The 27,036-nt window shown below is 45.8% G+C and overlaps 1 protein-coding gene and 1 long non-coding RNA gene across 3 annotated transcripts; both read right to left on the reverse strand.

The window, feature by feature from the left end:
* Positions 1-644: 644 nt before the first annotated feature.
* On the reverse strand, positions 645-10,547 carry LOC121086330 (cytochrome P450 2W1-like). 2 transcript variants are annotated; one of them, XM_040589941.1, is made up of 9 exons: positions 10,170-10,530; positions 7,346-7,508; positions 5,962-6,111; positions 5,694-5,851; positions 4,207-4,377; positions 3,006-3,147; positions 2,493-2,677; positions 1,763-1,904; positions 645-1,264 (listed from the first exon to the last, which is right to left on the reverse strand). In XM_040589941.1, exons 1-9 carry the CDS (start codon positions 10,350-10,352, stop codon positions 1,077-1,079), a joined length of 1,482 nt encoding a protein of 493 aa, XP_040445875.1. In that variant the 5' UTR covers positions 10,353-10,530; the 3' UTR covers positions 645-1,076. The 2 variants fall into 2 exon arrangements, with proteins under 2 accessions (XP_040445875.1, XP_040445876.1); XM_040589942.1 differs by lacking the exons at positions 645-1,264; positions 1,763-1,904; positions 2,493-2,677; positions 3,006-3,147 and adding an exon at positions 3,280-3,989 and having other exon boundaries at positions 10,170-10,547.
* Positions 10,548-14,492: 3,945 nt separating this feature from the next.
* Positions 14,493-15,249, reverse strand: LOC121086337. Its single transcript, XR_005827335.1, has 2 exons — positions 15,146-15,249; positions 14,493-14,838 (listed from the first exon to the last, which is right to left on the reverse strand). It is a non-coding gene; the product is annotated as an uncharacterized LOC121086337 (long non-coding RNA).
* Positions 15,250-27,036: the final 11,787 nt, after the last annotated feature.

Raw genomic sequence — 27,036 nt, forward strand, 5'->3', positions numbered from 1 at the left:
GCAGCCCTCGGGGGGCACCGCGCCTTCAGCCCCCCGGCTCTGCAGGGTGGGCAGAGGGAAACCCCGAGGCTTCCCGCACCCCCAAGCCCAGCAGCGCTCACCTGCGAGCCGGGCTGGCAGCCAAGGCGTCTATTTACCATCAGTCTGGAAGAATCAAGTGGTACGCGGGGAAGAGGAGAAGCCTTCTCCTCGGCCTTTTCAGCAGGTGGGAATGCCAGGAAGCAGGAGGGTCCTGACAAACCTCACAGACAGCTGAGAGAAGTGAGGAGACGGGAGATGGGCAGGTTTTGTGTCGCTTTGCCTGCACCTGCCCAGCTTCTGTGCTGCTTAATGAAAGAGCATTTTAGAAGCATCTTTGCATGCTTGCTTGTTCACACGCGGTGCTCTGAAAAGTTGTCCTTGTGTACCTGAGCTACCTTTGTAAAAATGTAGGGGGGAGAGTCTTCACTTGTCTGGGAAGAGCTGTTAAGCCCCACATCAGAGCAGGCATAGCAGAACTTGTACCCAGAAAGGGCCAAAGACTCCCACGGAACCATGCTGAGGTCCCTCAGAGCAAGGGGAACCTGAAAAGTCTGGGGTTTAGTATCTGAGATTCAAAATCATAAGTCTGGAAAGCGTTGGAAGAGCATCCATCACACAGAAAGTGTAGACATCTGGGAATAATTTATCCTGTGTGCAACAGAAATGGGAAAAGAGCAAGGGATGAATGACGTTTTTGTACCTACTATTACTCTCTAAGTGAAGAAATTACCCACGCTTGGGAAACGCTGTCAGAAGCCCAGAACAAGGACAACTTTCTTACATTGTGTGTTTGTTGCGTGCAGCAGTGACTGTCCTGTCATTTCCAGTCATGTGCCTGGCTGGAATTTTCGAGGTCACCTTACCCACCAGTCCTCCTCTGCTTCTTACAAAAATTTGTTCAACAGGTATTTTAAGCACATAGCCAGTACTTGCAAGGCTTTGAGTAAGCAGACACTACTTGTAGCTGCTGCACAGGGATCTGATTTCTCCTTAGTACATCTGCTAGGCTCATACAAAACTATCACATGTACTTTTTTCATCTCGGAGCCTTGGCCTTAGCAGCGTAGCACAGCGCAGGTGCACTGTGGATGGGGCCTCATGGTGAATCCAGCCTCTGCAGTCGTGTCCACCTCGGATTCTTTAACCCCAGGTGGAGGCTTAAAAGTAAACTTCTGGATCAAGCCTGTGAAGAAGATGAAGAGTTCCATCGTGGCAAGACTTTCTCCAATGCAGTTTCGCCGCCCTGCAATGCCAAAAGCACAGTTGTTGGGGGCGTGATGGGGTACATGGTGCCTCAGCCTGACACCTCTTCCCTACGGCTTGGTAGCAATAGTGTGGGGGACAGTATAGGCCTCAGAAATGCAAAATAGCATGGCATGACACTCAGCAGCCATCACTGATGATCTCCTACAGGCATATGAACAGGGCTGTTTCACTCTGAGCCTGCAAGGAATTGATCAGGGACACCCTAAAACTTCCCAAGGCAGATGGAAGGCTGAACTCTTGCTTGAGGTGTTGAATTTTTTGTAGGTCCCAGTAGTGTTTTTAAACACCAGCGTCTGGTGTGCCTCCCAGTATGGGCTGAGGGGCCGTTTGCAAGTCAGCACAACCCAGGGTGGGTATTCCTAAACCATCCCACCACGGGTGCCTGTGCCTGAGGCTCGGACCCTGCCACCGGGATGGTATCTCCCAAGGACACTGGGAACTCGGTGCCCCGTGCAGGACCGAACGCTGTCATTACCTGCGGAGAAGGGCAGGAATGCTTTCTTCTTTATGAAGTTCCCATCCGCATCAAGGAAATGGTTGGGGTTGAATTCATCCGGCGTCTCCCATTGTGTTGTATCCAGCAGCACGGAGGTGAGCAGAGGAATCACTGTTGTTCCCTGCAGCACAACCACACTCTGCTTTAGCATGTGTGGATGTAGCAAGCTTCTGTCTTCCCTGTTCAGCCATGTAACTCCCTTTGGGCTGTGTCTGGAAGCAAACTTCTACCTCTGAAGAACTGAATTCTGCGCGTGACCATATGACCCCTAGTTAGCGTGGGTCCTGGAATTACTGACTAATCTCTGATTGAACAACAATTGCTGTTGGCTGTTCCTGAGTTACGAAGCAGAGGATGTGGCTTCCTCGGTGCCCAGCTGCTCTCTGCTTGCCTCAAGCAAGGCAGTGAGACAATGCCATGGTGCTCTGGAGGCAGCATTGCTCTGCAGGGCATGGATGGCAACAGAGAGCAAAGAGAATAAGGAACAAACTCCAGATCATGAAGACTGAGAGACGGGAAAGGGAAGTTGTGTGTGTAACCCTTGAGTCACACTGCCATCAGTCCGGACTCGGAGGAGACAGGGGATGAGGGAACTGGCTCTGCCCCACCAAAGGCCCTGTGCTTCCAGGTCCCCTGCTCCCCGTGGCGTTTTGCCCTGAGGGTCACTGGTGTGCTGCATCCCCCTCTTTGCCTGGAGAGCAGCAGGTACCTTGGGGATGAAGTAGCCTTTAAAGTGGGTGTCAGCCGAGGTGCACCATGGAACGTGTGGCAGGAGGCTGACAAACCTCTGCACCTCGTGGATCACCGCGTTGGTAAATGGCATGTTTTTCCGGTCCTCGAAGGTAGGCAAGCACTCAGGGCCAAGAACTCGCTCAATCTCCGCGTGCACCTTTTCTGCAGGGCAAGAGAAAGGCACAGAGTTTCCCCCAGCGGTAAAGCACCTGCAAACCCCAGCTCAGGCTGACTGGTGGTTGGACTGCCCCAGGGCAGGAGGTCTGCAGCCCCTGGGAGCAGGTAGAGAACAACCCCTCGGACCCTCTGGTCCTGAACGGCAGCATACAACACTTGGATGGAGGTGGACAGGTTCCAGATGCTCAGACTGCGGGTGCTCTGGCACACGTGAGAGGCTACAAAACTTTTCCAGGTGTGCATCACCTCCGAAGTTGCTGTGGAGTACTTCAGTACGCGATGTAAGAAAAGCAAAACCATAAAGGCATCTTACCCTGAATCTCGGGGTACTTCAGCAGCAGCAGGATGGCCCATTGCAACGTTGTGGATGTTGTCTCAGTGCCAGCCATGAGCAGGTCGAGTGCAGAGGCCAATACATTCGCATCATGAAAAACTGTATTGCTTTTCTTTTGTTCCTTTAGGGAAATACAAAGAAAAAAACCACTGCTGTTAGCATGGAAAGAGAGAACTAGGGTGGGAAACCTAGACTTCAGTGACATTACAGTGGGATGCATGGGAATTGCAAGTGCCACAATACCCCGCCTTGACATTTCAGTACAGAAATGCTTCAGTTTTCAGCAGAAATATTTTCACACTTGAGATTTTGCTCCCCAAAAATGAATTAATTGGACAAACTGATTTATTTTCCAACATCATATGACATTTATCTGCTCTGGGCAGATAGTGGTTATCTGGTCAACTCAGGACTTCTATCCCCTGCCTGTGGATCCTGAGAAGGTGGGAAAATGATGAGAGGTGCAGGACAATGCCTTCCCAAGTCAGGGAGCTGGAATTTGTCTGCATATTCCAGGCCCTCCTAGGAGCCACAGGGAAGCCACAAAGGCCCAGGGTACCACTGGCCCATCAGCCCTGCTGCCCCTGCTTCATGCTGCTGGTGGGGAACGCTGCCGTTCCTGCATGCAGCAGCTGAGGCACTCGCACAAGGCACCAAGCCCAAGTACCCGTCCTGCCCCTGACCCCTCTCAAGTACACGGGTGCAAACACTTGGAGAAAAAGGGCAAATACAGACTGGTCCTTCCCTGCTGCACTCCCACACTATCGTTCCTGTTGGTAAATCCACTACGTGGGAGCCGGCGATGCGTTTGCTCAAACGCAGTGGGAACCCCTGCATCTCTGCAACTGGGCATCTGCTGCCCCCTCCCAGTCCGTAGGGAGGGATGAGTCTGCCAGGAGCGTGTTGGGAAAATGCCATTAGCCCTCTCCCTCTCTCCAGCAAGGAAGGGACTGCAGCTGACACCTGAGGACAAGTTTTAGACATGCATGTGATACGGTCTAGTTCATTATTTCATGTTTTTCCTTCAGTAGGCAGTATTTAATATATTAAAATAGGAGAACGTTTACCCCAAATTTAAATATTTTCATATAGACTGTGGTAGAGCATGTTCATTAGACAAGCGACACAGAGCATTTCCGTGTAAGATGTGACACTAGGGATCATCATACTGTTAAATTACCTCTTGTTTGAATACCAATGCATCAATGTAGCTCATCAGGTTGTTTTCATTCATATTTTCTTTGCTTTCCTTGATGCACTTCTTTAAGATCACACACACCTCTTCTACTTTTTTCAGAATCATTTTGTGAGGTTTGAGGAGAAATCCAAGGAATGAGTAGAAATTAAATAACTAAAAATAACAAAAACAAAAAAAATCAGAGACAAAAAAATTAAATTCACCCTTTACCTTGTAAAACTCATGTCACAATGGAGAAATCATTTCTGTGAGGAACCAAATGACATGTGATCGGTGTCTCTCTTTTTTGGTAACTAAAAAATTTTAATGTATAAAAATGCCTCCTCTTGCTAAAAATTCTCTACAGAAATGAATGGAGCCTATCAGACTTGTCTAGACAGAGCCTATAAACATGAATTTAAAAAAATACAATTAAGAGAAAGGGATAGTAAACTCATGAAACAATGAAATTAAATTTTTAAAGAGGTAATAAAGCAAAAAGATAAAGCATTACACATTATGCAAACTCCAAATGTTTAGCAAGTCAAAATACTTAGGTTTTAAAGTTGTTATATCATCATTTTTAACTTTCACATGAATTATAAATCAATTACACTTAGTTCTCAGCATCATTAAATTTCACAGCACAATAAACAGTTACATTTTATGTGCAGGGGGGTTACTTACACCATTTCTCAATGTTATAAATAAACTGGCTGCAGAATAAGATTAACAAATCTCTTGTTCTTGCTAACTGGTTATAATTTTTGCTGTCTTCTGCAAAAACTAAACCTGGCATAGAGATTAAAAGAAAAGGGATATCGTACTACTGCAAATTGCAACTACTGTAAATAGTTCTCACTCAGGTAATAAATTCATCAGCATTATTTTTAACAGTTTTTTGGATGACTGTTCCAATATTACCTTCAGTAACTAATGCTCTATTCCTTGTGATGGAAGATTAAGTTTAACAAGAGCTCTTGGCTCATATGAGAGCCTCTTAGTTGGAAAACTCTTCTTATGCAGTTTGCTAAATAAAGTGACTAAAAACAACAACGTGGAGGGCAGTGTCTATACCACTGCCGTGGATTTCCACTGACGCTCCTGGATGCTGCCCACCCCAAGTCCCACTCTGCTGGAAGCCTCAGTATTACATTTTATAGCCGTAGAAGAATCAAGCACATCCCTTCTGCTAGCATGGTCACATCAGCACTCTGCCCAGTGCCACCACGTGGTGTTGGACCTCCTTCATAGGAGGATTTATTGAAGGAGGAAAAACCCAAAACAAAGAATCTCATCCCTGCCCATGGCAGCAGTGTTGGATTAAGTGATCATTAAAGGTCCCTTCCAATCCCAACCACTCTATAATTCTATGAATCTTACGTTTCAGTAACCTAAAGGTTCTCCAAAGCCATCCAGCAATGGTAAATCAGGTTGACCTACCAACTCTGATGACATAGTGGAGCATCTCAGCACAGACGGTAACTTACATGCAAGAACGGAGAGCCAAGAAGGTGCATAACTTCATCTATGAGCTTTAACAGAGTGAGAAATGTTGGGTCTTCATAATCAAACCTTCTTCCAAAGAGAATAGCAAAGGTGATATTGGTAGGAGCCATATTCAAAAATCGTAATGGGAGAGGTCCACCTAGAAATTAACAAAATTGTAACTCTATTGGTCATTTCTGGAGCAACCCAGAGGCCTTCAAAGTGGCTCTGTAAAGTAGCATGAAACATCCAATGCCATCTCCAGCTCACCTTTGAAGGATTTGATCAACTCGATGAGAAAGCGAAGCTCCTCAAGCATCCTTTCTTCTCCAAGACGCTTCCCCATGCCGAGATCCCGCATGGTTGCTACGGTGAACCGCCGTGTTGTCTTCCAGAGCTCTTGAGAAGAGAAGAACACACCTACGGAGGGATTGCATGCCCTGTTTGCCGAGGTGGTATGGGATTTTCTCAGAAACAACAAAGGAACAGCTGGGGAGTGCAGGTATTTTGCAACCTGGAGGAACCTGCCTGGGAGATGACTGGGGGGGCTCTGTGGGGGCTGGTTTGGGAAAGCAGCACCCCAGGTAGGTTCAGGAGGGCAGGAGGCAATATTTTAAAGAGTCAGGGGCTGTCCACACCCAAGCTGTGGGTTTGGCTTGTTTATAGCTTTGTCTCTTTGCAGCCACAGACAGTAGAAAGCTCTATGCATGTTCTGTGTCTCGGGCTGACTTGTTTTTTCCTTAGAAAAATGACCCAGCTGTCTCCGAGAGCAAGGCTGGGCGCAGATGACACCGCTCCATCCCTGCCACAAACAGGACAAATGATTTCATCAAACAAGTTGCATTTTAGAGATGAACTGTATCCTGGGCAGGGGCACAAGGAGGGGTGGCAGGGAGACATCTTTGCTTACAGGTGGGGAACACTACAAACACTGAAGGTGTCTGGGGAGAATTCAGAAGTCCTTCCTTCTCAGGAGGGCTTCCAGGGCTGAACATCGTCTACATTTTCATACAGTGGTTGGGAAAGTACCGTAGCATACCCTTCCTCATACTGGGCCTCACTCTTCAAAACAAGATGAACCCCCACCACCACATGCTGTATGCATTATATACATATTAGGTCATCAGATCTTTTCCTTTCAGCCCTGGATTATTTCCTTCAATGTTTTTCAATGTCTAGTCTTGGGCAATGTATCACTTTTTAACATGCGATTCAGAAACATGCCAAAAATCTGTTTACAGATGTAATTGTTTGAGGTACAAACAGCCTGTGCTATTGCACTCTTGCCAGTTCTTGCAGTCTTTGTCATGAGTCATGCGTGATCCATGCTTTGTCTGAACTCCCAGTAACTGCAGAAAAGAGATTGCATAAGGACCTCAGCCTTCACATTGTGAAAAATAATTTCCTTCCCTCTGCGCTGCAAAAAAACCCACCCTTGCAATGTGACCCAAGTGCCACTAAAAGCAAAAAACTGATAAGGAAAATAAGACCTCCAGAAGTATTTTTCTTAAGAAAACGAACAACTGCCCCCAAGCCCTACAAAACGTGGCCTTCAACAATCAAGCTCAAGACTCTTAAATACTGTTGCAATGGAAACAACACATTTGAGAAACAGCAGAGCAAGCACGTCTTTATCTTTTCAGCCTGCCTGTACCGTTCCCATGCTGGATGTGATGGAATATAGGTATGGCTGGTCTGTCCGCAAACACGTCTGCCGTGTTCAGCAGGGCGTCCTTTACTGCCTCATAGCCAGTCAGCACCACCACTTTCTGCAACCCCAAATGGACGGTGAACACGGGGCCGTATTTCTCTGAAATCTAGAAGGAGAGAAAAATCAGTGTGGAGGTCATCGGTGGGAGTGGTATGTCCTGCTGGGGTGGATGAAGAGTTGCCTTCCCTCTTCCTTCTGCGGCCAGGAGGGCTGCAGGGATGCTAGAGAGAAAGCCCCGAGACACTTAAGTGAAAGAGGAATCAAAGCAAATAAACACTGGTCTGTTTAACCCAACAGCTTCCATAAACCCACTGTTTTTCTGAGCTGGCTGGGCTCGGTTTGGCACACCGGGTTAAAAGGGGCAGAGCATCACAAGACATTTTGGGCAGCATAAAAGCATCACCAAGATCTGCCAGGTAGCTGTGGAGGAACTGCTGCCCAGGCAGGCTGTAAGGCTTCGTCCACCACGAGAGGATGAAAGAGGAGAGGTGTCCTTATTTTGTAGAATCGGAATCATAGGATGGTTTCTATTGGAAGGGACCTTAAAGACCACCTAGTTCCATCCCCCTGCCACGGGCAGGGACACCTTCCACCAACCCAGGTTGCCCCCAGCCCCGTCCAGCCTGGCCTTGAGCCCTGCCAGGGATGGGGCACCCACAGCTGCTCTGGGCAGCCTGGGCCAGCGCCTCGCCGCCCTCACGGTAAAGAATTTCTTCCTGATAGCTGATCTAAATCTGCCCTCTCTCAGCTTAAAGCCGTCACCCCTTGTCCTATCGCTACGTGTGCTTGCAAAAAGTCCCTCTCCAGCTTTCTTGTAGGTCCCTTTAGGTACGGGAAAGCTGTTATAACAAGTTAAATAAAAGTTAAGCAAAACTTCTGTTTCAATTAATGCAAAGAGGTATATAATACAATTCACCGTGGATGGATATATCAAGGCATAAGAAACCATTGCTCTTTCAGCGTGCCTTAGAAAATTACCACAATACCACACTCCACTTCTTATTTCTGCTAGCGCACAGTAGTTTTCAAGCCAACGCACAGCAGGACTTTATACTGAGGTCTGAGAAACGGGGCAGCAGCAGCTCTCTGGAGGCTCACAAACACGGTCCTGCCAGGCCTTACAAGGAATTATACTTGACTGAGAGCAACCGAGTTGAAACTGCATAAAGCTATTGTGAGCTCAAGCCTGGTGTCCTGTAAAAGGAGACCAGTTCTGGCAATGTAAACCAGAAGAGGCTCCAAAGCTTAGCAACCCCTCCTGCTGCACCAAAGCAGCCAGGTAGCCCAGGCAGAGTCTAATCAGTGCTTCAGCAACATAGCCATACTTGCTGAATTTATGCAAAAAAATAGTTCACAGACACCGATTTCAATAATTTGTTCAAAATAATGTTCTGGATGCTGCATCATCTACTGTGAAGTTTTCACAGGGAAATCCTTTAGGGATTCTCCTTTCAGGGAGGATTTTCTGCTCCAGGTCATTTGTTTGCTAATACCTTAAAAGTCTTCTGGCAAGTCAGCTTTCAGGTCACTACTGCAGTTCCACCAGCCCAATACATCTCACCCCACTGTAGCTGCAGCCTGGGGGACCCTCTCGGGGCAGAGCAGACTGCAAAGGGCAGAGGACGGTGAGAGGGTCCCCTGGGCTGCCACCACAGCCCCCTGTCCCAGCCGGTTTCGGCAGCAGACCGCTTTGGCTGTTGGCTTCTTGATGCTGTAGTCCAGCGTGGGAAAGAAGGCATCGCTGTGGCCAGCGTGCCCAGCACCTCCCGAGCCTGTGCTTCACTAAGATGCCATCACCTTGCTCACCTCCTTTCCAGCCTCTGCTTTGCTTATTCTGCCCAGCACATCCATGCACCACCCCAAAACCCCTCTGCCCTACCCTCCTCTGCAGAAGGACTTCTGGTCTTGCCAGAAACAGGAACCACATTCCCAGCTGCTTCCCACCTCCCAAGCTCTGGATGTTGAGCCCACTGTGAGCTGGCTGGTGTAAAGGTGAAGGTGCATCTCCACAGGCATCTCCATCATGGAGGCCCCTCACACGGCACAGCGATGGGAATGAGACGGGGAAAGCCAGCCCCTCTTCCCTACACGAAGCTCAGGCTGCTGGCAACCTGATGTCAGGAGGCTTGGTGTAAGGTGCAGGATATTCACACCCCAGGTCCTGACACAGGGAAAGCCTGCTGAGCTACGTTTTGGCTCTGAGACACTAGATACATTGGAATTTTCCCCTTTTTTCTGGAACACAGATGTGAGGCAACTGTGACTTCTACAGAGAACCTTGTCCTGCGTAAGTCCAAGTCATTCACTGTTCCAAATGATTTCTCTTACATCTCTTCTTTGGACTGTGCTATATTAATTCCCATTCTCATGAAAAACTGGCAACACAAATAAGGAATATGAGCTATTTTGGCAACCATAATTAAGCATCCATCTTTCAAGTTGGCTACGTGAACACTCAAATATTTTAAAGTATTTCACAACAGAAAGAAGATGCCAAAATTTAAGTCCATCATCTGATCTGATGCAGATACTCATAGTTTTCAATGTGTAAGTAGTTCTCACGTAAGCACTGCTCGTATTTAACATCACCCTCTGCAGAGCTGGGATTTAACAGTTTCCTTGGTTATTCTGAATCCTTTAAAACATCACAGTTTTTTAAAAAATGCATTTGCCACCAAAAATCATCTCAGAACTGTCACCATAGGAGAATTTTCAATAGATACACGCTGCCATTCGACACCCTAGAAACAAGGACACTTCTTCTTACCTTCATTAATGACTTGTCTTGCCTTCTGATGTCCAGCAAATGCAGGTTGCCAATGACTGGAAGAGGAAATGGACCAGGAGGCAAATTTAAAGCTGATTGCTTAAAAACTTTTAAAACATAGAGTGCGGCTGCTAAAAGCGACATACACACCCCACAGATGAAGAGGGGTGTGAAGGCCACCATGTTTTGGTGGAGCTTGCCTTTCTGGAAAGCCACCGAGAAACCTTCATTAGAATGCTTGTGTTATCACATTATATTTATTCAGAGTAAATGATGTCAGGGGTTTTGCTGCACTTTGCACAATCTTCCCCTCCACACCCAGCTCTCCACAAAAACTGGAACGTATGCTTGCAAAAGGCAAAGTCCAGGCACAACTCATGGAGGTGCAGGCTTGCAGGTCCCTGCTGAGTGCAGTGGCACAGGTTTGCCCCATTGCCAAAGCCCAGCTCGGATTCTTCTGCCTGCAACAATTTCCCAGCACCTGGGAGTGCCATATCTGCTTTATTACTAGGCATCGGTCATGAAATTTCTCTTAAGATTCCTCTTCATCCCTCTCATCTTCATCTAACTCATCTCTGAACAGACAGCTCTTTACTTTCTGCCTTCTAGCCCTTCACCCTACAAATGCTGGTCACAAAATAATCCTTCAGGGTATTGCTCACCCACAGTACACTGAAGGAGAAGCAGGTCCTGCAGACGAAGAGACTTGCTCCAGGCCATGCGTAACACTGGGTGAAGAGCTGGTGGAGAGCATCTGCCCTCCTCTCCCACCTTCCCTGCCCTCCCAGCGAAGCATTTTCTCCCAGTGAATGGGAACAGAACTGGGCCACATTCGCATGCCAAAAAATCAGGAGCCATTTGTTGCCTTTGCAGGTCTGGAGCTCTGTTGCTTCTCTCTGCACTTGTCTTATGCATTGACACTTTGAAGCTGGGCTGTCCTAAAGAGCTGTCCGCACACCGTATGGGAAGCTACCCCCCTTTACCTCGGGGGAGCCCTATAGCCTGGCTTGAATGGCTCACCAGCCCGGTGCACAACACCTAACAAGGCACTTTTAGTTCTTACTCCTCCTTACTGTGGGCTGCGTTATAGAAAGCTTAATAAAATGCAGAATTGCTGACCTCCTCTTGGTTGTTTGGGTTTTTTTTTCCCCATCAGAGGCCAGTGAAAAACTAAACCACAAATGCAAACTCCAAAATCTTAGTGCAGTGCCATGCCTCCCTCTTCCATGAGTGGGTCTTGTAGTGAGGGGCATTTCTTCCTGCTCCCCATCCAGTGTTAACTGGCACCATTTTCACTCTATACACTACGAAATGGATATAAAAATCATGTCTTGGAGAGCTAGATTATTGAATCCATACAAATGTGGAAGCTCTGTAAAAGATCTGCTGTTCCCACTGGTTCCTGACAGTGCGACCTGTCAGAGACATTAGTGGAAACACACATCATTTCTGTAAAATTACCCTGACCTCACAAATGATGCAATGGTCCTGTAGGTAGGAAAAGAACATTTGACATCTTTTTTTGAGCTCTTTTAGATCACAAGGACTTTGTACTGCTCCGTACTGTGCTGTGAGATGGTATCAGCCTAGAGGATGCTTTGGGACTGTTCCAAGGTGCAGCAAGGTTCACGCTTACTCTGGACACAACACCCCTCCAAGCCTGGGCTCTCCCACCCGCCTCGGGCAGGCCACGGGCTGACTGAGGGGACGTGATCTCAGCTCATACCCAGTCCTCTCCCAAACCCTGCGCTGTCCAGGAACCATCCACCCATCCCAAACCCACTGATGTTACAAACAACAGCATCTGTGGTAAGAGCAGGAGACTGGGAGTCTGGACATGTGCGTTTGCGTCCTGGCTTGGACAATGACTTGTCTGTGTGGCTGTGAGGAGCGCAGGGCTGGGCTGTGTGCCAGGACCGGGCTCTGAATGCGGCCGCTGTGCCCCCAGCCCAGGGGCTGACAGCTCCTGCCCATCCCCTGCAGTCGTGGCATGGGGGTCTCTGGGGATCCCTCCGGAAAGGAGGTGAGCAGGACACGGTGTAGGAATGGCATCTTCTCATACCGTCCGAATTGCCAAAAGCAAGAGGCAGAGAGATGTCACTCTGACACTAGAAATGTCTTTCTGATTCCCAAGGAGCAGGAGTCAAGGAAGCAACCAGCTCACCTCCGCCAGCCCTCTGCCCTCAGCCTGCCCAGTGCGAGGACACGTTACTCATTACCTGCTGGGTGAAGCAACCCATGAAATAGGCAAAGATAACAGCATCTTAGGTGGCCTATGAAAACATTTTCACCTAAGAGTTTTAAGTTAAAAATTAAAATGAAAATTAATCTTTATCTAGGAGTAAATGATCTCTGTAAAAAAAAAAAAAAAAACACAAACAAAACAAAACCTGCAAAGTCAGGGCAGGGCTGTGTCACAAGTCACAGGAGAAATTACAGAAAGGGAAGCACATAAGGAAAAGCCCTTACACAGAGTGCCCCGGGACCAAACCACCCATGGGGTTGTAGTTGGCAAAGAAAGTAATTCCTTGTATAATTATTTGGAGGTCAAGCCCTTCAAAATCAGCCACCCATGGACAGAGATGACTAGGGAGAAGAAACCAAGGTCTCCTTCTCTGCCTCTGCACTTGGGGACAGCAACGGGCAGGCAGGGTTAAAATTCAGACTGTGACAATCATAATTTCTGGATGTATCCAACAGGAACTTTGCCCAGCTAGGGGCCCCAGGACAAGCACACCGCTCGAGCCCTGCTCCTGCAGGAATCGGGAGACAGAGCCTTCAAACCCTTGCACTGTGGTATTCGGGAGGATCTTTATCAGGTCGATGAATCAGTCCCTCAGAGTGTCACCTGGCAGTTTTTAAAAGCATCATGTTATTCACCAGCATGTAGAGCAGTCGTGCCTGGAGCGGGTCGGGATGTGCTCTCCAACCTGGCAGCGATGTCCCGGTCACACACAGCATCGTCCTGTCGGTGGGCAGCACTAATGAATTAACATCCCTCCTGGGCGTTTGGTGCTGAGAGAATTTAATTTCTACTTGAGAGAAAAAGGCCTCTATCCCAAACCAGGCTACCCATTTCTTTGATTCTAGAGTATTCCTCAAGGTGAGTGCAATGGAATAGCCTCCCCTCCCTCACGCTTGGCAGCTCCGTTCTGAAGCTGCTTTTCCTAGTGAGCCCCGAGCCGAGGCGTTTGGCCTCCCTGGGGCCAGCCTGACAGAAACTGCTCTCAGAACTTTTACTCTTTTTCTGAGGCTTCAGAGTTTGCTCTTCATCACCACACTGGGCTCCTCCTTCCCCGGCACCAGCACATTTTAAAGCAGGATTTGCCATGCTTTTAAAATTCTCCTTCTCTGGCATTCTCATCCCACCTGCTCAGCCTCTGATCCTTGAAGCTTCAGTCCCAGGTTTTAGCTGGTGCTTAATTACGCACAAACACATTTAAGATAAATACTTCTTTGCTCCTCTCTTATTGCACGAAGATTTCAGCTTCTCCCCTTTTCCTTTCTCTCTGAAAAAAGCCTTTCCTGCCCTGCCCTGCTGTGATGGTACCCACGGGCAGCCCAGCCAGCACAGCAAGCTCTGCACATCTGAGCCTCTGCCCGGGTGGCAAAGCCACGTCACCGTGCCCAGCGCTGTGGGAACAGCCGCCTCTGCTGCCCACATCGCCCTGGGACACATCCTCACGCGACCGCTGCCTTCCTGGCATCCTCAGAGCCCGAGAGCAGCAGTTCTTCCTAAGCAAACACGAAGTCACGGCAGGCGAAGCCTCCCACCTCCACAGTCCCACGCTGCCACAGGGCACACGAAAGCCAGCCTTGCCCCGGTGCTGGGTCTGTCAGGCTGCAGCCCTAAAACACCATTCCTCCCCCCACAAGTGGGCTTTTCCTCCCCCTCCCCGTCTCCACGCAGCCCCCACCAAGCAAGCAGCAGCGTGGCGGGGGGCCGTGCCCCGGGAGGCCGGTGGGATCAGCGGGAAGCTGCAGGACCCCGTGGAGGGCAGAGCAGCCAGCAGCCCTCCGGCGTGGGTGGCCCCGGCAGCGCTTTCTCTGCTCCACGCCTGCAGCTTGCAGGCCGCCACAGGAAAAAACTAAGCCCTTCTCCATTTATTTTTCTTGCAAGCTGTGTTTTAAATGTTACCCGGAACTGCCCTTTGAAGCAGCACGAGCTGCCTCAGACCTTCCTCTTCAGCTAATTAACACGTGCTGACAGCTGTGACAGCCTGGCACAGGGAAGCCAGGGCAGCCCCTAGCAAGCTCTGGCCCAAACTCCACCACCCACATCCCACCTTGCACAGCCAAAACGGTGCTGACCCTGAAACCAGCCAGCATCTTAAAATCTTTAATCCATGAGCAAGCTTTGTCTTCCAGGTTGGAGCCGCTATTGTGAACTTGTGTCTCATAACAGAGCTCAGGGGCATCAGCTCTCACCGGGTTTGGAGAGGTTTGGGGGTTTCTCTTCAGAGCTGCAGGCCAGGCATCTGTCAGAGGAAGGTTAACGTGCTTAGATGGTGTTAAGTAGGATACAAGCTTCTACAGTCCTGTGTAGATTGTCTCTTAAAAATCCCCATCGTATTTCTCGGTTCCTGGGGTCCATCACTCATTTCAGGGATGCTAGCCCTTCTCCAGCAGCAGCACTTTACCCTTCACTTGAATGTGAAGTGCACTCCAGCTAAAAAAAAGCCATTATAGAAGGTTTATAGAAGGAAAATCCAGATAGAAAAGGGAAATGATTAGTTCAAAGGCCACATGAGACAGTGATAGAAACATGAGCAGAATCGCAGTCGTCACTAACAGGCGTACCAAAAAGGGCAACACAGTAAACGTGCCCCCAGCAGATAATAAAGCAACTCAATCTATCACAGTTCAGATATTTTATCACCCATGGAGCACTTGAAACATGACTTGCAGTTGCAAAACCCAGCCTATGGTTTTAAACCTGTAGTCTCAGCAGTGGCAATGCTGAGAAACAAGCCCACCTCCATTCGTGAGCCGTTTTAAACGAAGCCAGACCTCTCCTGGAAGCATTTTAGGGATTTGCAGATTGTGGGGTTCGGAAATGTTAACGCATCACTGCACTGCATCGCCAGCCAAAGGGACACAGCGCTCCTCTTGAGGTTACAGATTAATATTTAATCCAGTCAGTAATTTTAAGTTACAGTGTAGTGGTATTATCCGGCCAGGTTAACAGCAGGGACAGTCACCAACCTGCAGTAGGTGAATGAAGCGCTTGCTCATTTTAAAGGCTTCCAGCGCTAGCCAGCTTCATTTCTCTGCTGCTACTGATTCTGCAGGAACAAGGCAAAAAAACCCTCGGGGTTTGCCCCATAAACTGTTAGCCAGTAAAAGTCTAATTAAGTCAGAGATACATGGTCTCAAACCAGTAAAAAATACAGCATCAGTGGCTGCACTGTTATTAACCTCATCAAACACGGATGCATTGCAGCAGCTGTGGGCTGTGCATTGAAAATTGCATCACGTTCAGTCTTCCCCAATAAAACTTTTGCTCTCCCAAACCAGCAAAAAAGGAAAAAGGCAAGTTTTGCTAATGAAAACTGCTTTCTTCTTAATAGCGTACCAACTATGAGCATGAAGAAGACACAAAAGATCTTTTCTGAACAGGCTTTTCCCACCCATTACAATAGTCTTAAAGCTCCACAGCCTCAGCGAAACAGGAGGTGATGGGAAGCGAAGCCAGAAGTACTCAGAATACCTCATGGATTGCAGTTTTGTAACTATGATAACACAGGCCTAGTTGCTGGAATAAAACCTTCTAAGTCACCGTGAAATATTTGCAAGTATTCTCCCTTTTATAAAGAAGTGTCCACTGTAATCTCAAAAATACAAAAGCACAAAGGAATTCCTAGGTCTTTATATCTCAGCTGTTGACTGACACTACAACCCAAGTGGAGCACAGCCGTGCAGGTCAGCCAGGCTACTGCCCTGTCCCTGCGAGCCATGATCCCATCACCACCACGTCCCCACGCGCCGGGCAGGTGAGCCACCTGCAGGAAGTACCACTTGGTCCCAGAACTTTCCATCAGGGAGCTTCCTCACTCCAGTGAACAGGGGGTGTCCTCAGCTTGCCACCACGGTTTAAATTTCATCTGATCTCTTTTACTTTGGGTTTCTGCTGAAAGGGAAGGGACCCAGCAGGAGCTGAGCTCTGGGATGAGATGTCTTAGGGAAGATGCATCAACTTCACCAAGGCCAACTCTTGTCCCTCTTGCCATTACCAACAGCAGGAATTTGGGGCACGCTGCCTACACGGGCTCCAGCAACACTCACTCTCTCTCAAGTGTCCCAATGATGGTGCGTCCATGGTCCCTCTGTGTGGTGTTCCCAGTTTGGCTGGACACCATGGTACCCTGTGTGCTGCTGACACCAGCTCCACGGGGGAATCCTGAACAAGCGCAGCTACATCTCCTACCCTGCTCGAACTAAGACCTGAGCAAGAGTGAGACTGGCAGAATTTAGCCCTAATTTGCAGTGTTATGGCCCTGTAAGGAGCACAGAGAAGTGTCTTTAAAAAGTGACTGCTTTCTAATTGCTTCTTAAAAAAGCTTTTAACGTTGACTCTCTTTGGCATGACTCAGGGCTGCATTTCTAAATCCAGATTTTCCCCATTAAGTTTACTCTGGCTGTTTGGTTGGGTTGTATCCACATGCTATTTTTGTTGGGTTTGGTTTTTTTTTGGTTTGTTTTTTTTTTTTTTTTTTTTTATCATCAAGCCTGTTTACAGCATAGAGGAACAATATGGGAACAGAAATAAAGCTGGGACAAACCCAAAGGAACGAGACCAGTAATGGTATTGCCAGCATCTCTGGCTTGAAGAGCAAGAGGCCCTGCAGCTGTGCAGTACCTCAGGGAGACCCAATTCCCTACTCCCTTCAGGTTACATATTTCAAACCTCAGTTGTGTTTGATTTACCCATCATCTGCAAACTTAATACCAACCAGTTAAAATACCTGCATGTCCTTCAGCTGCCAGCTTCAATCTGTGGTACATTATAGGAGAGAATATTTTCTAGAATCCAAAGGCTGGGGGATTGACTGGCACACCAGTATCACTTTTGGCTTCCTTAAAACCAGTAACCAAAGTATTCTGAACAGTAGCCTACAGCTACTGAATACTTTTCTGTCTCAAAATAGACACAAGTCGCCTCCCACCTTCTGCCATGAGCTTTTTGGTCACTGAGGTTTTGGTGGTTGAGTCCAGTTTCCTTTGCTATATTCCATGAGCACAGCCCATCTGGCTGCTGAGCCTTTGATCCAAGCGCTACCAGCTCTTTCTGTGAAGAACAGAGTCAAAAGGACACAAAGTGTTAGCGGGGAAGGTTTGAAAAAGGAAATATTTCCTATATTTGCATTTACATTTTTAATATAGTCCTGTTGTCTAGAGGCCAGATTTGGGGAATGGAAACCAGGAGCCTGGTTTCTATTTTCAGCACAGCCACTGATTGCTCTATGTTGCTGGCAAATCTTTTAATCTCTTTCCCTCTGTTTTTCCCTTCTGTAATAAAGGGATGATCAGACCTCCCCAGCTATGCCTTGTGTGGCAGCATCCTCTGATGAAACGCAGCAAGGACAAAGTATTAATAATCATTCCATATAGAAAAGCCAAGAGGTCACAGATATTTAAGTACACTTTAGCTATTCAGTGCTCCTTTATGCATGCACCATGCCTTGATGTTAATAGAAGTTATTTATTAATATGGAATGGGAAAGTAGGCCCTTCAAGGCACAAAAATAACCATATCCAGAGCACCACTGAATAAATATAATATAAAGATGAAATCACTCCAAATACTGAACAAACGGAAAGGCAAGAAGATATTAAAGAGGAAAAAGTCACCCAGCCCTCCTCCCAGCTGGCATCTAACCACTCTCAGAACAAAAACATGGATGAAAAGGAGTGGCAGGTACCAAGAGGGGATGCTACAAGTGGTCCCAAGGTTGCCAGTCCTCCACTTCTTTACACCTCCAGCATCTTCCTGAGGAGAAGTCAAGGAGGTGGGTGAAGGACTGAGCTCCCTCATTGCGATATAGCAAAGCACATGCTCAATCTCATGTGGAATCAGCCCTGTAGATTGTTCCATCAGTCCACGCCTGCATCCTCCAGGTCTGCCACATTGCCACTTTTCCTTTCCTCCCACAAAACTACGCTGGGGCTCCTTCCACACAGCCATCCTGCACCAACAGGTACCAAACCCCCTTTTCTGGGCTGCTCTGCAAAGCTACCGCCTTTCAGATCCCTGCGAACCCATCGCAGCTGGGCTACAACTACCTGGGATCTGCCAGACCTTCTCAGCCCCCTGCCTGCTTAACACTAGCTGTGGCACCTCTGGCCAGATGTTATCTTCTCACAGCCACTGTCCCCATCACTTGTGTGAACGCTCCCTTGTATGAATGATCTCTGACACTACTGTCAGGACCACGGGATGAGCAAAGCCCTGCTGCTCCTACCGTCTAAGCCACTCTTGCTCATTTTACTTACATGAGCAGCTGCACTGGCAGATTTTGGGGAGGATTTGGGGGATCTTGGTGATGAGCAATCTGCAGCAGACATCTCTCCACTGGCCCACTGCAGCCACAGGAGGACGTTATCCTTAAAACCTTGAGCATCTTTCTGTCTATTCCTTAGGTCCGGTTATTAAAATAATTTCAAATAAATCAGTGTCACATGGTGTTGTGCAACAGGCAAGCTGCTCATTCTTAGCACAGCCTCTTGGATCTTGTTGATATAATGTGCATATGCTTTTGAGGCAGAGACCAGCATTTATTTTAAGTGGTGCTTTAGTATCAAGACGATCACCACTAGCTCATCACATTTACTATTCAGGATTATTGGACCACAAGTGACCTTTCAGATTCTTAAGACTTGGATTACGAAGGGCTTTATATACTAAGCCTAATGACTTGAATTATAGCCTTAGCATCCTGACAATCAGAACAGGACTATAAGCATTTTACTTTCTTCTATCCACAAAACAGCTTGGGACGGATTTCAAATCCATTCCAAGGGTATGTCAAGCCAGTGTCCATCATAATGATCTAGTTGAGTTGCAAGAAAGATAAGATGACCTGGGTAAAGGTCATGTCTGAGAGAAATGGCAGGATTTTCTAGATAAGCCAGCTGAGACATCTGTCTTCCTTCCTCCAAGACAATTATTTTAGCATTTCCAAATTTTAAAAAAATGACTCTGAAATGCTACAGCACATTTTAATCCATGGGGCTGCAGTAGCAGGACACAGTATTTTGTCATTTTCAAATCTCTGCAGCAAAAAGGTTTGTGGGACTGATAACCATCTTCTGTAACTGGCTGAACTGGAAATACCTTTCAGCTCTCAAAAAAAACCCAAACAAAACACAAGTATCAGCAGCTTCTACGGCACCCGATAACCAGGCATGCATGCTGTAGTTGCCATTTTCAATCACTGTTCATGCAGTTCAACATTACAGTGAAATTTGCTTCCTGTGTAAAACATGTCTAGAGCTCCTGTTCCCCATTACCTGCCTTCAGCTGCCCCCTGCCAGGACCAGCGCTGGAGCCCACCAGAGCATCCTTCGAAGCGTTCCTGCAGACGATTCAAAACACCAGTAGCTTGCAGCTGTATAGCAGGTCAAAAGTTTAATTTGACCATTAAAGCAATTTTATGAGGTATACAAGACCCACAGCCGCAGCAACGATGCAAATAAAGGTTGATTGATACATTCTGCTGGCTGAAATGCCGTTCTATTAACAAGGAAGGGGAACATCGGCACAAGTGGAGCGCAAAAGCGTGCAAGACGTGCTGTTTGCAGAAGAACTGCATTTGTCACATTCCCTTCGTTCTTCTCTGGGAGTAGCAACCATCTGTAACACTCCTGCAGGGAACAGCACAAACCAAGACTCACCTGCCATGCTCTCATCTGTTACTGGGAACCCCCTCAAAAAAAAAAAAAAATAAACAGAAATGAACTGAGGCACTCTGTCTGCTCTGAATTACTCAGTTAACGCAACAAAAGTCAGTATTTTCTCATAAAACAATGTCAGAGATGTGTAGTCTTGATCTCTCTGTGGTCATTCCCCCCCCACCCTTTGTCCAAAGACAGCTGAAATAATAAAAAAGGGATTTAGAAAACAAAGGGGGAACCCCTGTGGGGTTTTTTTAGAAAGCCAATGAATATTTTCTAGGACTGAATGAATCTCTGGAAATAATTGTCAAGTCCACTGTAGTTTTCCTTCCACATACTGTGTTCTACAGTTGGCAATCTTGGCTGTTCAAAAGAAAAATAATACAGTATAATAAATTGCAGAGAGATATTTCATGCCATATCACTGCACAGGTGATAATTTTTGAGTGAGTTTTATTTAATTATCACAGATTCCATATCCAGATAGCTATATACCTGGCCTACTTTGAAAGAAAAGTTAGTTTCTGCATTTCTGAACTTTGAAGGACTGTCGTCTTCCTCATCCTCTTTGCTAATTCAGTCAGCTGAACTTTTCCACGTATCAGTTAAAGTGAGTTATAATCTGCTCAGAAGCTCGTACCAGAAGGAAAAGAGGATGCTGGTGCAACATTCATAATGCAACCGTCTGCTCACTGCAGAATTTCCATCTCTGAGATTAAAAAGTGTATTAGAACCACTGGAAAATGAAATTATCTAAAGAGTTTTCTTCTTTTTTGATAATAAAAATATCTAATAATAGACTGAGTCTACAAACTGTCCAAGGAGGTCATAATTTCTCAGAGCAGCAACTCACTGCGACAGTACCTTCGCCATCTTTACCCCTCAAACGGCTGCAGCCTGTACAAGGGGTGGAGCCGTCTCATTAGCAATCAGTAATTTGGCCAGTAAGTCTTCATTTCTATGAAGGTGCAGCCTAGGGAACGATCCTCCTGAAGGTGATAATCTCTGCAAACATGACTCGAGGAGCAAGGGGAGGTAACGGCAGGGACTGGATGCTGGGAAGCACCGACACGTGTCACTGCCCAAACAAGAGGCAGATGCTCACAGGCATTAGCAGAGCACTGATGACCTTCTGTTTGAAGGTTTCTTTTTAGTCATATAAGGTAGTTTTTAAAGTGCTTAAATAACCTCTGCCACCTCCCCCAGTTTCTACAAGTCACGTGCAGTCTAGGATGAGGCCCAGACTGGCACCATCTCTTCCAAACAACAGCCCATTACATGTCCAGAGGTCAGGTCTGAATTTGCTTGATGGAACATCTCCCCAGGGAAGAGCTGACGGAGATGAAAATCCAGAGCCATCCTGAAGGAATCTGGGGTGTGTTTTAAAGGCAATTCAGTTCTTATGACTATGATACATTGAGAGCTTTAAATCCCCAATGCCTTCTGCTATCCCAGCTGAAGAGGCAAGCACCAGAAAGCATTTTTTCACAAAAAGATGCTTAGTGGAAGCAAATCATCGGGTGCACACAGATGGCGTGGGGTAGAGCTGAGGACCTAGAAGGGAAGCATCACAACCATCTGCTGATGAATGTTCCTGCTTACTATAGGCACTGGAAGCTTCCAAAAATTTTTGGTAAGGGTTACCAAGTAACAGCTGTACTGACCTGAAAGGCATCATAGTCTACAAAAAGGTGATGGGTACAGGCAGAGCTGTGCAGTCAAACTGGATGTGAGTGTTGCCTTTGACAGTCCTCAAAGCTGCCACTTGAAACAGGAGAATTCTGCTTGGACACAGGCTGCAGATTCATCACAGACGGCATCTCACATTGAGTGTGATCAGAGGAGAACATAGTAGGACTCAAAGGAAAACTTGAGCATTAGTATCACTTTAGATTAATTATTTAACTGAAACCACAGCAGGTGTTTCCTTCATGGGACTGGAAGTGACCTGCAGGCATGAAAACACATCGCACTTCTGGGGCGAGTTTATCCACAGTAACTTCAACAGCTTCTCCATGACCCATCTTACTGCACTAAGCAGCAGAACGTGGGCAATGGACCACAGGCATCCCGGGGGTTTATGGGCTACTTTGAACACACAGATACTGTAACGCAAATACAGAGTAACATGATCATCACAGATAGAGGACTAGAATTCCTTCCCGGGGCTGAGATGCCACCAGTAGAGTGAAATGGTTTGACACTGCTGCTGACCACCCTTAGACACTGGCACTGCACCCAGATGTCACCCATTTAACGCCAGCAGTTTGTACGCGGGTCCTGCTTACAACCAGCCCTGGTATTTTCAGCTGGTTTGGCCCTCAGCACTAAACACAAGCAATAGAGTTCAGAGGAAAAAAAGGGAGTTCAGAGAAGCTCCCTATTTATTCTTTCCAGCATATCACAGTGCCCCATTAAACAAGGCAAAAGATTTCCTTATGTAATAGGGATCCTATTTGTTATTTTTAACCTTACAGCAGCCAGGGTTTGTGCCAGGTGGCATTCTGCCTTACCCAGGCAACTCCAGGAGGTTACATTCCCGACTGTTATCCTTGCCCTCTGCTACGTTTGATGCCCATACATGGTTTCTTGGCTGGCTGTCACCGTGTCCATCAGCTAGCATCTATTTGTGACAACTCACAGAAATACCAGTTAACAAGGTAAATCAGGGTGCTGGCCAGTCATCTCCAGGATCCTGCAAGAGCTTCTGTTTCTCGTAAGGGCACTGTCTTTGTGAAAACCATGAAGCCTATTTACAGGAATCTATACTACCAGAGGAATGCTACCGCTGTAGCTTAATCTTTCAATATGCCAAAATAGCTTTAAAACAGTTTGTTAATGAAGCCCACAGAAAGTAGACAAATCAAACAGTTGCAACTCCCAGCAGCTCCAGACTCAAATGGGGCAGCAAGGCCACATAAGGCATTAAGCTGTGGGCTGAGCATCCCAAGCAGCCGAGATCCTGCAGCCCCATGTCTCACAGAGCTCCGCAGACAAATGCTGCTGCTTACTTGGCAGACTCCACAAGCAGCATCACTGTACCGGATTCAGGCAATTTCATGGACTTAAGAAAGCCCAGCTGATACAAAGGCTGCTGCCAAAGCCTGCTGTACCTCTAGACCAGTACAGAGAAACACAGTGTCAACATCCTCCTTCAGGTCCAAAGGAGCTCAACGGCAAACGATGATTTTCACAGTGCTGTAGCTAGGATTAGCTATTTATAACAAAATGAGTGACATATCCTGTGTCCCATGGCTTACAATTTTATAAAATATATGTGGGACCATAAGGAGAATAGATGGAAGTTGTCACAGCAAAAGGCTACATGATATTTCAATTAGCAGAAAACTTTTTAAAAAACAGAATAACTAAAGCTAATAGGAAATGCAATTCCACCTTCCTATGAATAGGAGTGTCACTGGTAATCTTTATGTGCCCACATAACAGGGTTTTTTGCTTGTTCCTTCTAACACAATCCCCCTTCATTCAGTCTCCAGGCTGGAGGCACAGAGAGGTAGAATTTGAATTCTTCTGGCCATTTATACACATGTGGCATTTCTTGACCTTTAAGTATTTGATTTCAAAACCTATTTAACATTTCGACGTAGGTGTTTTCGTGGGTTTTGTTGGGGAATGCCAAACATTTTCTGCATGCAGGGGAAAAAAAAAAAAAAAAGCAGTAAGAGCAACCCTATGACTGTTCTCCTGTTTTTAACCAAAAGTGCCCTCCCTCTGTGTCTGTAACACTAGTCAAACTTTCTTCGTCACACAAGCTTCTTATTCAGCTTTGTTTTGACAAAGAAATATAAACCACTGTTTTGCTCTGCCCTTCCTCCACCATTTACTCAGTTTTATTTAGTTTGGTATTCCCTGCTCCTTGTAGGGAAAAAAAACATATATCAAAACAATAATTATTTTTGACTGTATTAAGTTGTTGACTATGTACGTTCTTAGGAAGAATTTAAAATAGAATGTAATTATAAATCACTGCTAAAATGAGCTTGTCCTGCAAAGGCAAGCACATTTAATTGTGTCCTTGTTTGACTGGAATCACTGTAAACAACTAATATTCCTATTTGCAGGGACAGAAATAACTAACTCATTCAGCTGTACCGAAAGGAAGACATAAAAGGAAACCAAAGGCTAAACCAGAATAAGTCCCTGGAAAGTTTTATGTCAACAAAACTGGATTTAAATTAAGTAACATCAGTTCAGTATTTTGACTGTAAACGAATCAGAACATTAAAACATGTTTTAAAGGGAACATTTTGTGATGAAACATCTATGACTAGTTCCCATACCAAATGAATAGAAAAGTTCCTACTTATTTCTTCTGTGCAGGATCAAATCCACACAGCAAAGTTACTTACCTAGCTTTAGTACTACTTCATAGACCTCAATTTTAAAATCGAGAATAGCAGCAAAACTGCAAGTGAAACACTGAATAAAGGAATTGTATCGCAGTAATACACAATGGAAAATACAGCACTGGTGACATAATTAAGAGGTTGCATCACACTACATATGCATGAATGAGTAAAATTAAAATTACACAGACAATTTCCATTCTTATGTTTTCTAATTTTCTGAGTGCTTGACTTTGCAACATAAATCTCTTTTACGGTTGTTTTTCTGACACTTATTTGCAGAAACGTGAGTAGACTTTAATGTTTGTTACTATGCTTTACTCAGTGGCAATAGGTTAAAAAAAAAAACAAACACAAAAACCCCAGAACAAATCCCAAACTCAAACCAAAGAAGTTCATTTCTAAACTACTTGAAACGATGGGAGATAAGTCAAGAGTCACCTTGTTTTAAAATCAACAGAAACACAGCAGAGCTTCTCCAGTGAGAGGAAAGAAAGAAACTACACATTTCAACAGCTATGACACACCCTTTCCAAATAAGAACAGAGAATTCATTTACCCAGTAATTTTACAATGGTGATAACAAATTAAAATTGTAGGCAGACAGCAGAGAACCAAGAAGATACATAATCCATAGCAAGGATCAGCCAAATTAAGAGGAAATTTTTACACTGTCATATTTTGAGTAATTAGCACTTCCATTAGAGGCATGGTTCCAGCTTTAAGCAAATCTAAGTAATTAATGTTCCTTTATTTTGCCTAGAAGTCCTGACTTCAGCATTCTCTTAGAATACGAATTCTTCTAGCCAGAGCTACACAATGCAGATTAACTCAACTAGAAGACAATTAGAGTAGGCAGATGAAGATGTAATTTGTCGGTCTGTACACACTGCGACTTGTAGCCTTGGATGCAATTTTTATTAACACAGTAGACTGATTTAAACAGAGGAAGAGACATGATTTTGTCCTATCTGTAGTCATATGATTGCCTAACCTACAAGCAATATTGAGATTTGAAAATTCTACGTGACCAAATGGCAAAATAATGAAGTGACAGATTATATCTTGCTGTACAGCTCTGGCCAGCTACAGGAATTCAATAACTGATTATACACTTAATAATTTAGAATACATCATTTAAAATGCATGATGAAGGAAATCTTTCTATATTTATTCATCACGCAATGTAAATTCCCAGATTAAAATGCCAAGCTAAGCAGGAAGCAGAAGCTGGCCTGGTGGCTAGCATATGGAAAAGATAGAATTTGATTGCCAGAGATGTTATTGCATTTGCAACGCTGTGTGGGGTAAACTGTCTGTGTACTCACAATCTTGTCTTTAAAATGGGCCTAGCAATACATGTGTTTGTTTTTGCATTTCATGGATGTTTTGAAGATGACTTGTTTGCCAGCCAGTTGAAAATTTTTAAGAAAAGGGGCAAAAAAGCAAGATTTAAGTGTCCTTTCCTATTTGCACTACAATATCAAATATTAGACAACACTTAAGATTTTTCATATTGAGCTTTGAAACCCAAGACATCTACAGCAACAATACAAAGCAGAAGTTTTACAAGCCTTATAGCCAATTTCAAGACACTACTGACCATTGAACAGTACCATACACGAAGAGAAACACAGCAGAAAGCAAGATACTTTGCTTTCTCTACCAAACACAACCATAGCAACAATTACCTTAGGTTTTAACTTCTGAATTTTCCATAACTGCAAAAAGCAGAAGCCAAAGACCACATCCTTCATTCAGCAATCGGCAGCACTGAAGGGAAAGCTGGAACTGCAGCTGAGGAAGAGGAGAGCAGAGCAGGACCTCAGTTGCAGAGGTCTCTTACTGCACTGGTGAGAGGCTCCAACTGTTCTTTACCGAATGTTATTGTCCACATGGACTCCAGATTGGCAGGCCTTATGTGCTTTTAATATTACTTGATATAAAAAGAAGTATGACATTCTTGATCTACAAAGCCTTTCTTCTCACAGATTTGTCAACATTTGCACATGGTCAGAACCAAAGTCCAAGAAAGGCAAACCTTGCCAAATATGTCAAAATCATTAAAGGTTCACATCTTTTTGCCTAGACCTTACCTTAACAATCTTTTTTAGAAGTCTCTTCCAAAATACAGTTGCAATGTGCTTGTGCTTTTAAGCTACAAGATATATTAAATGCATGCAGACCCACATTTTTGTGTGAAAAAGTTTCTTCTTGGAGTGACAGTTTTTCCCAGATGCATATTCTCAGATGCAAAATATAAGATCCAATGATCTTGTACAAGTTCACTAAATGTCAGTAATACTGCTCTTTGTTACAGACCCTTTTCACCAGCTTTTTACACTGGAAGATCAGTTTTATATACCTTTGGGCCTCAGAAGGGCTTTGACACTGCGTACACCCTCCACAGCCCCCAGCCAGCCATCGCCCCGCGGTACAGGAACAGCCCCTGAGCTGCTGACGAACCATCAGCAGCAAAACAGAGAGGCTGAGCACCGCTGCACTGAACTCCATCCCAGTCACTGTGTCAGAGCAGGGCATGCTGGTCATCAGTCTTTTTTGGCTGAAAACATCACCTTCAAGAAGTCAGAAAGCATACGTTATTT

This window comes from Falco naumanni, chromosome 4, assembly GCF_017639655.2.
Source record: "Falco naumanni isolate bFalNau1 chromosome 4, bFalNau1.pat, whole genome shotgun sequence".
NCBI lineage: Eukaryota > Metazoa > Chordata > Aves > Falconiformes > Falconidae > Falco > Falco naumanni.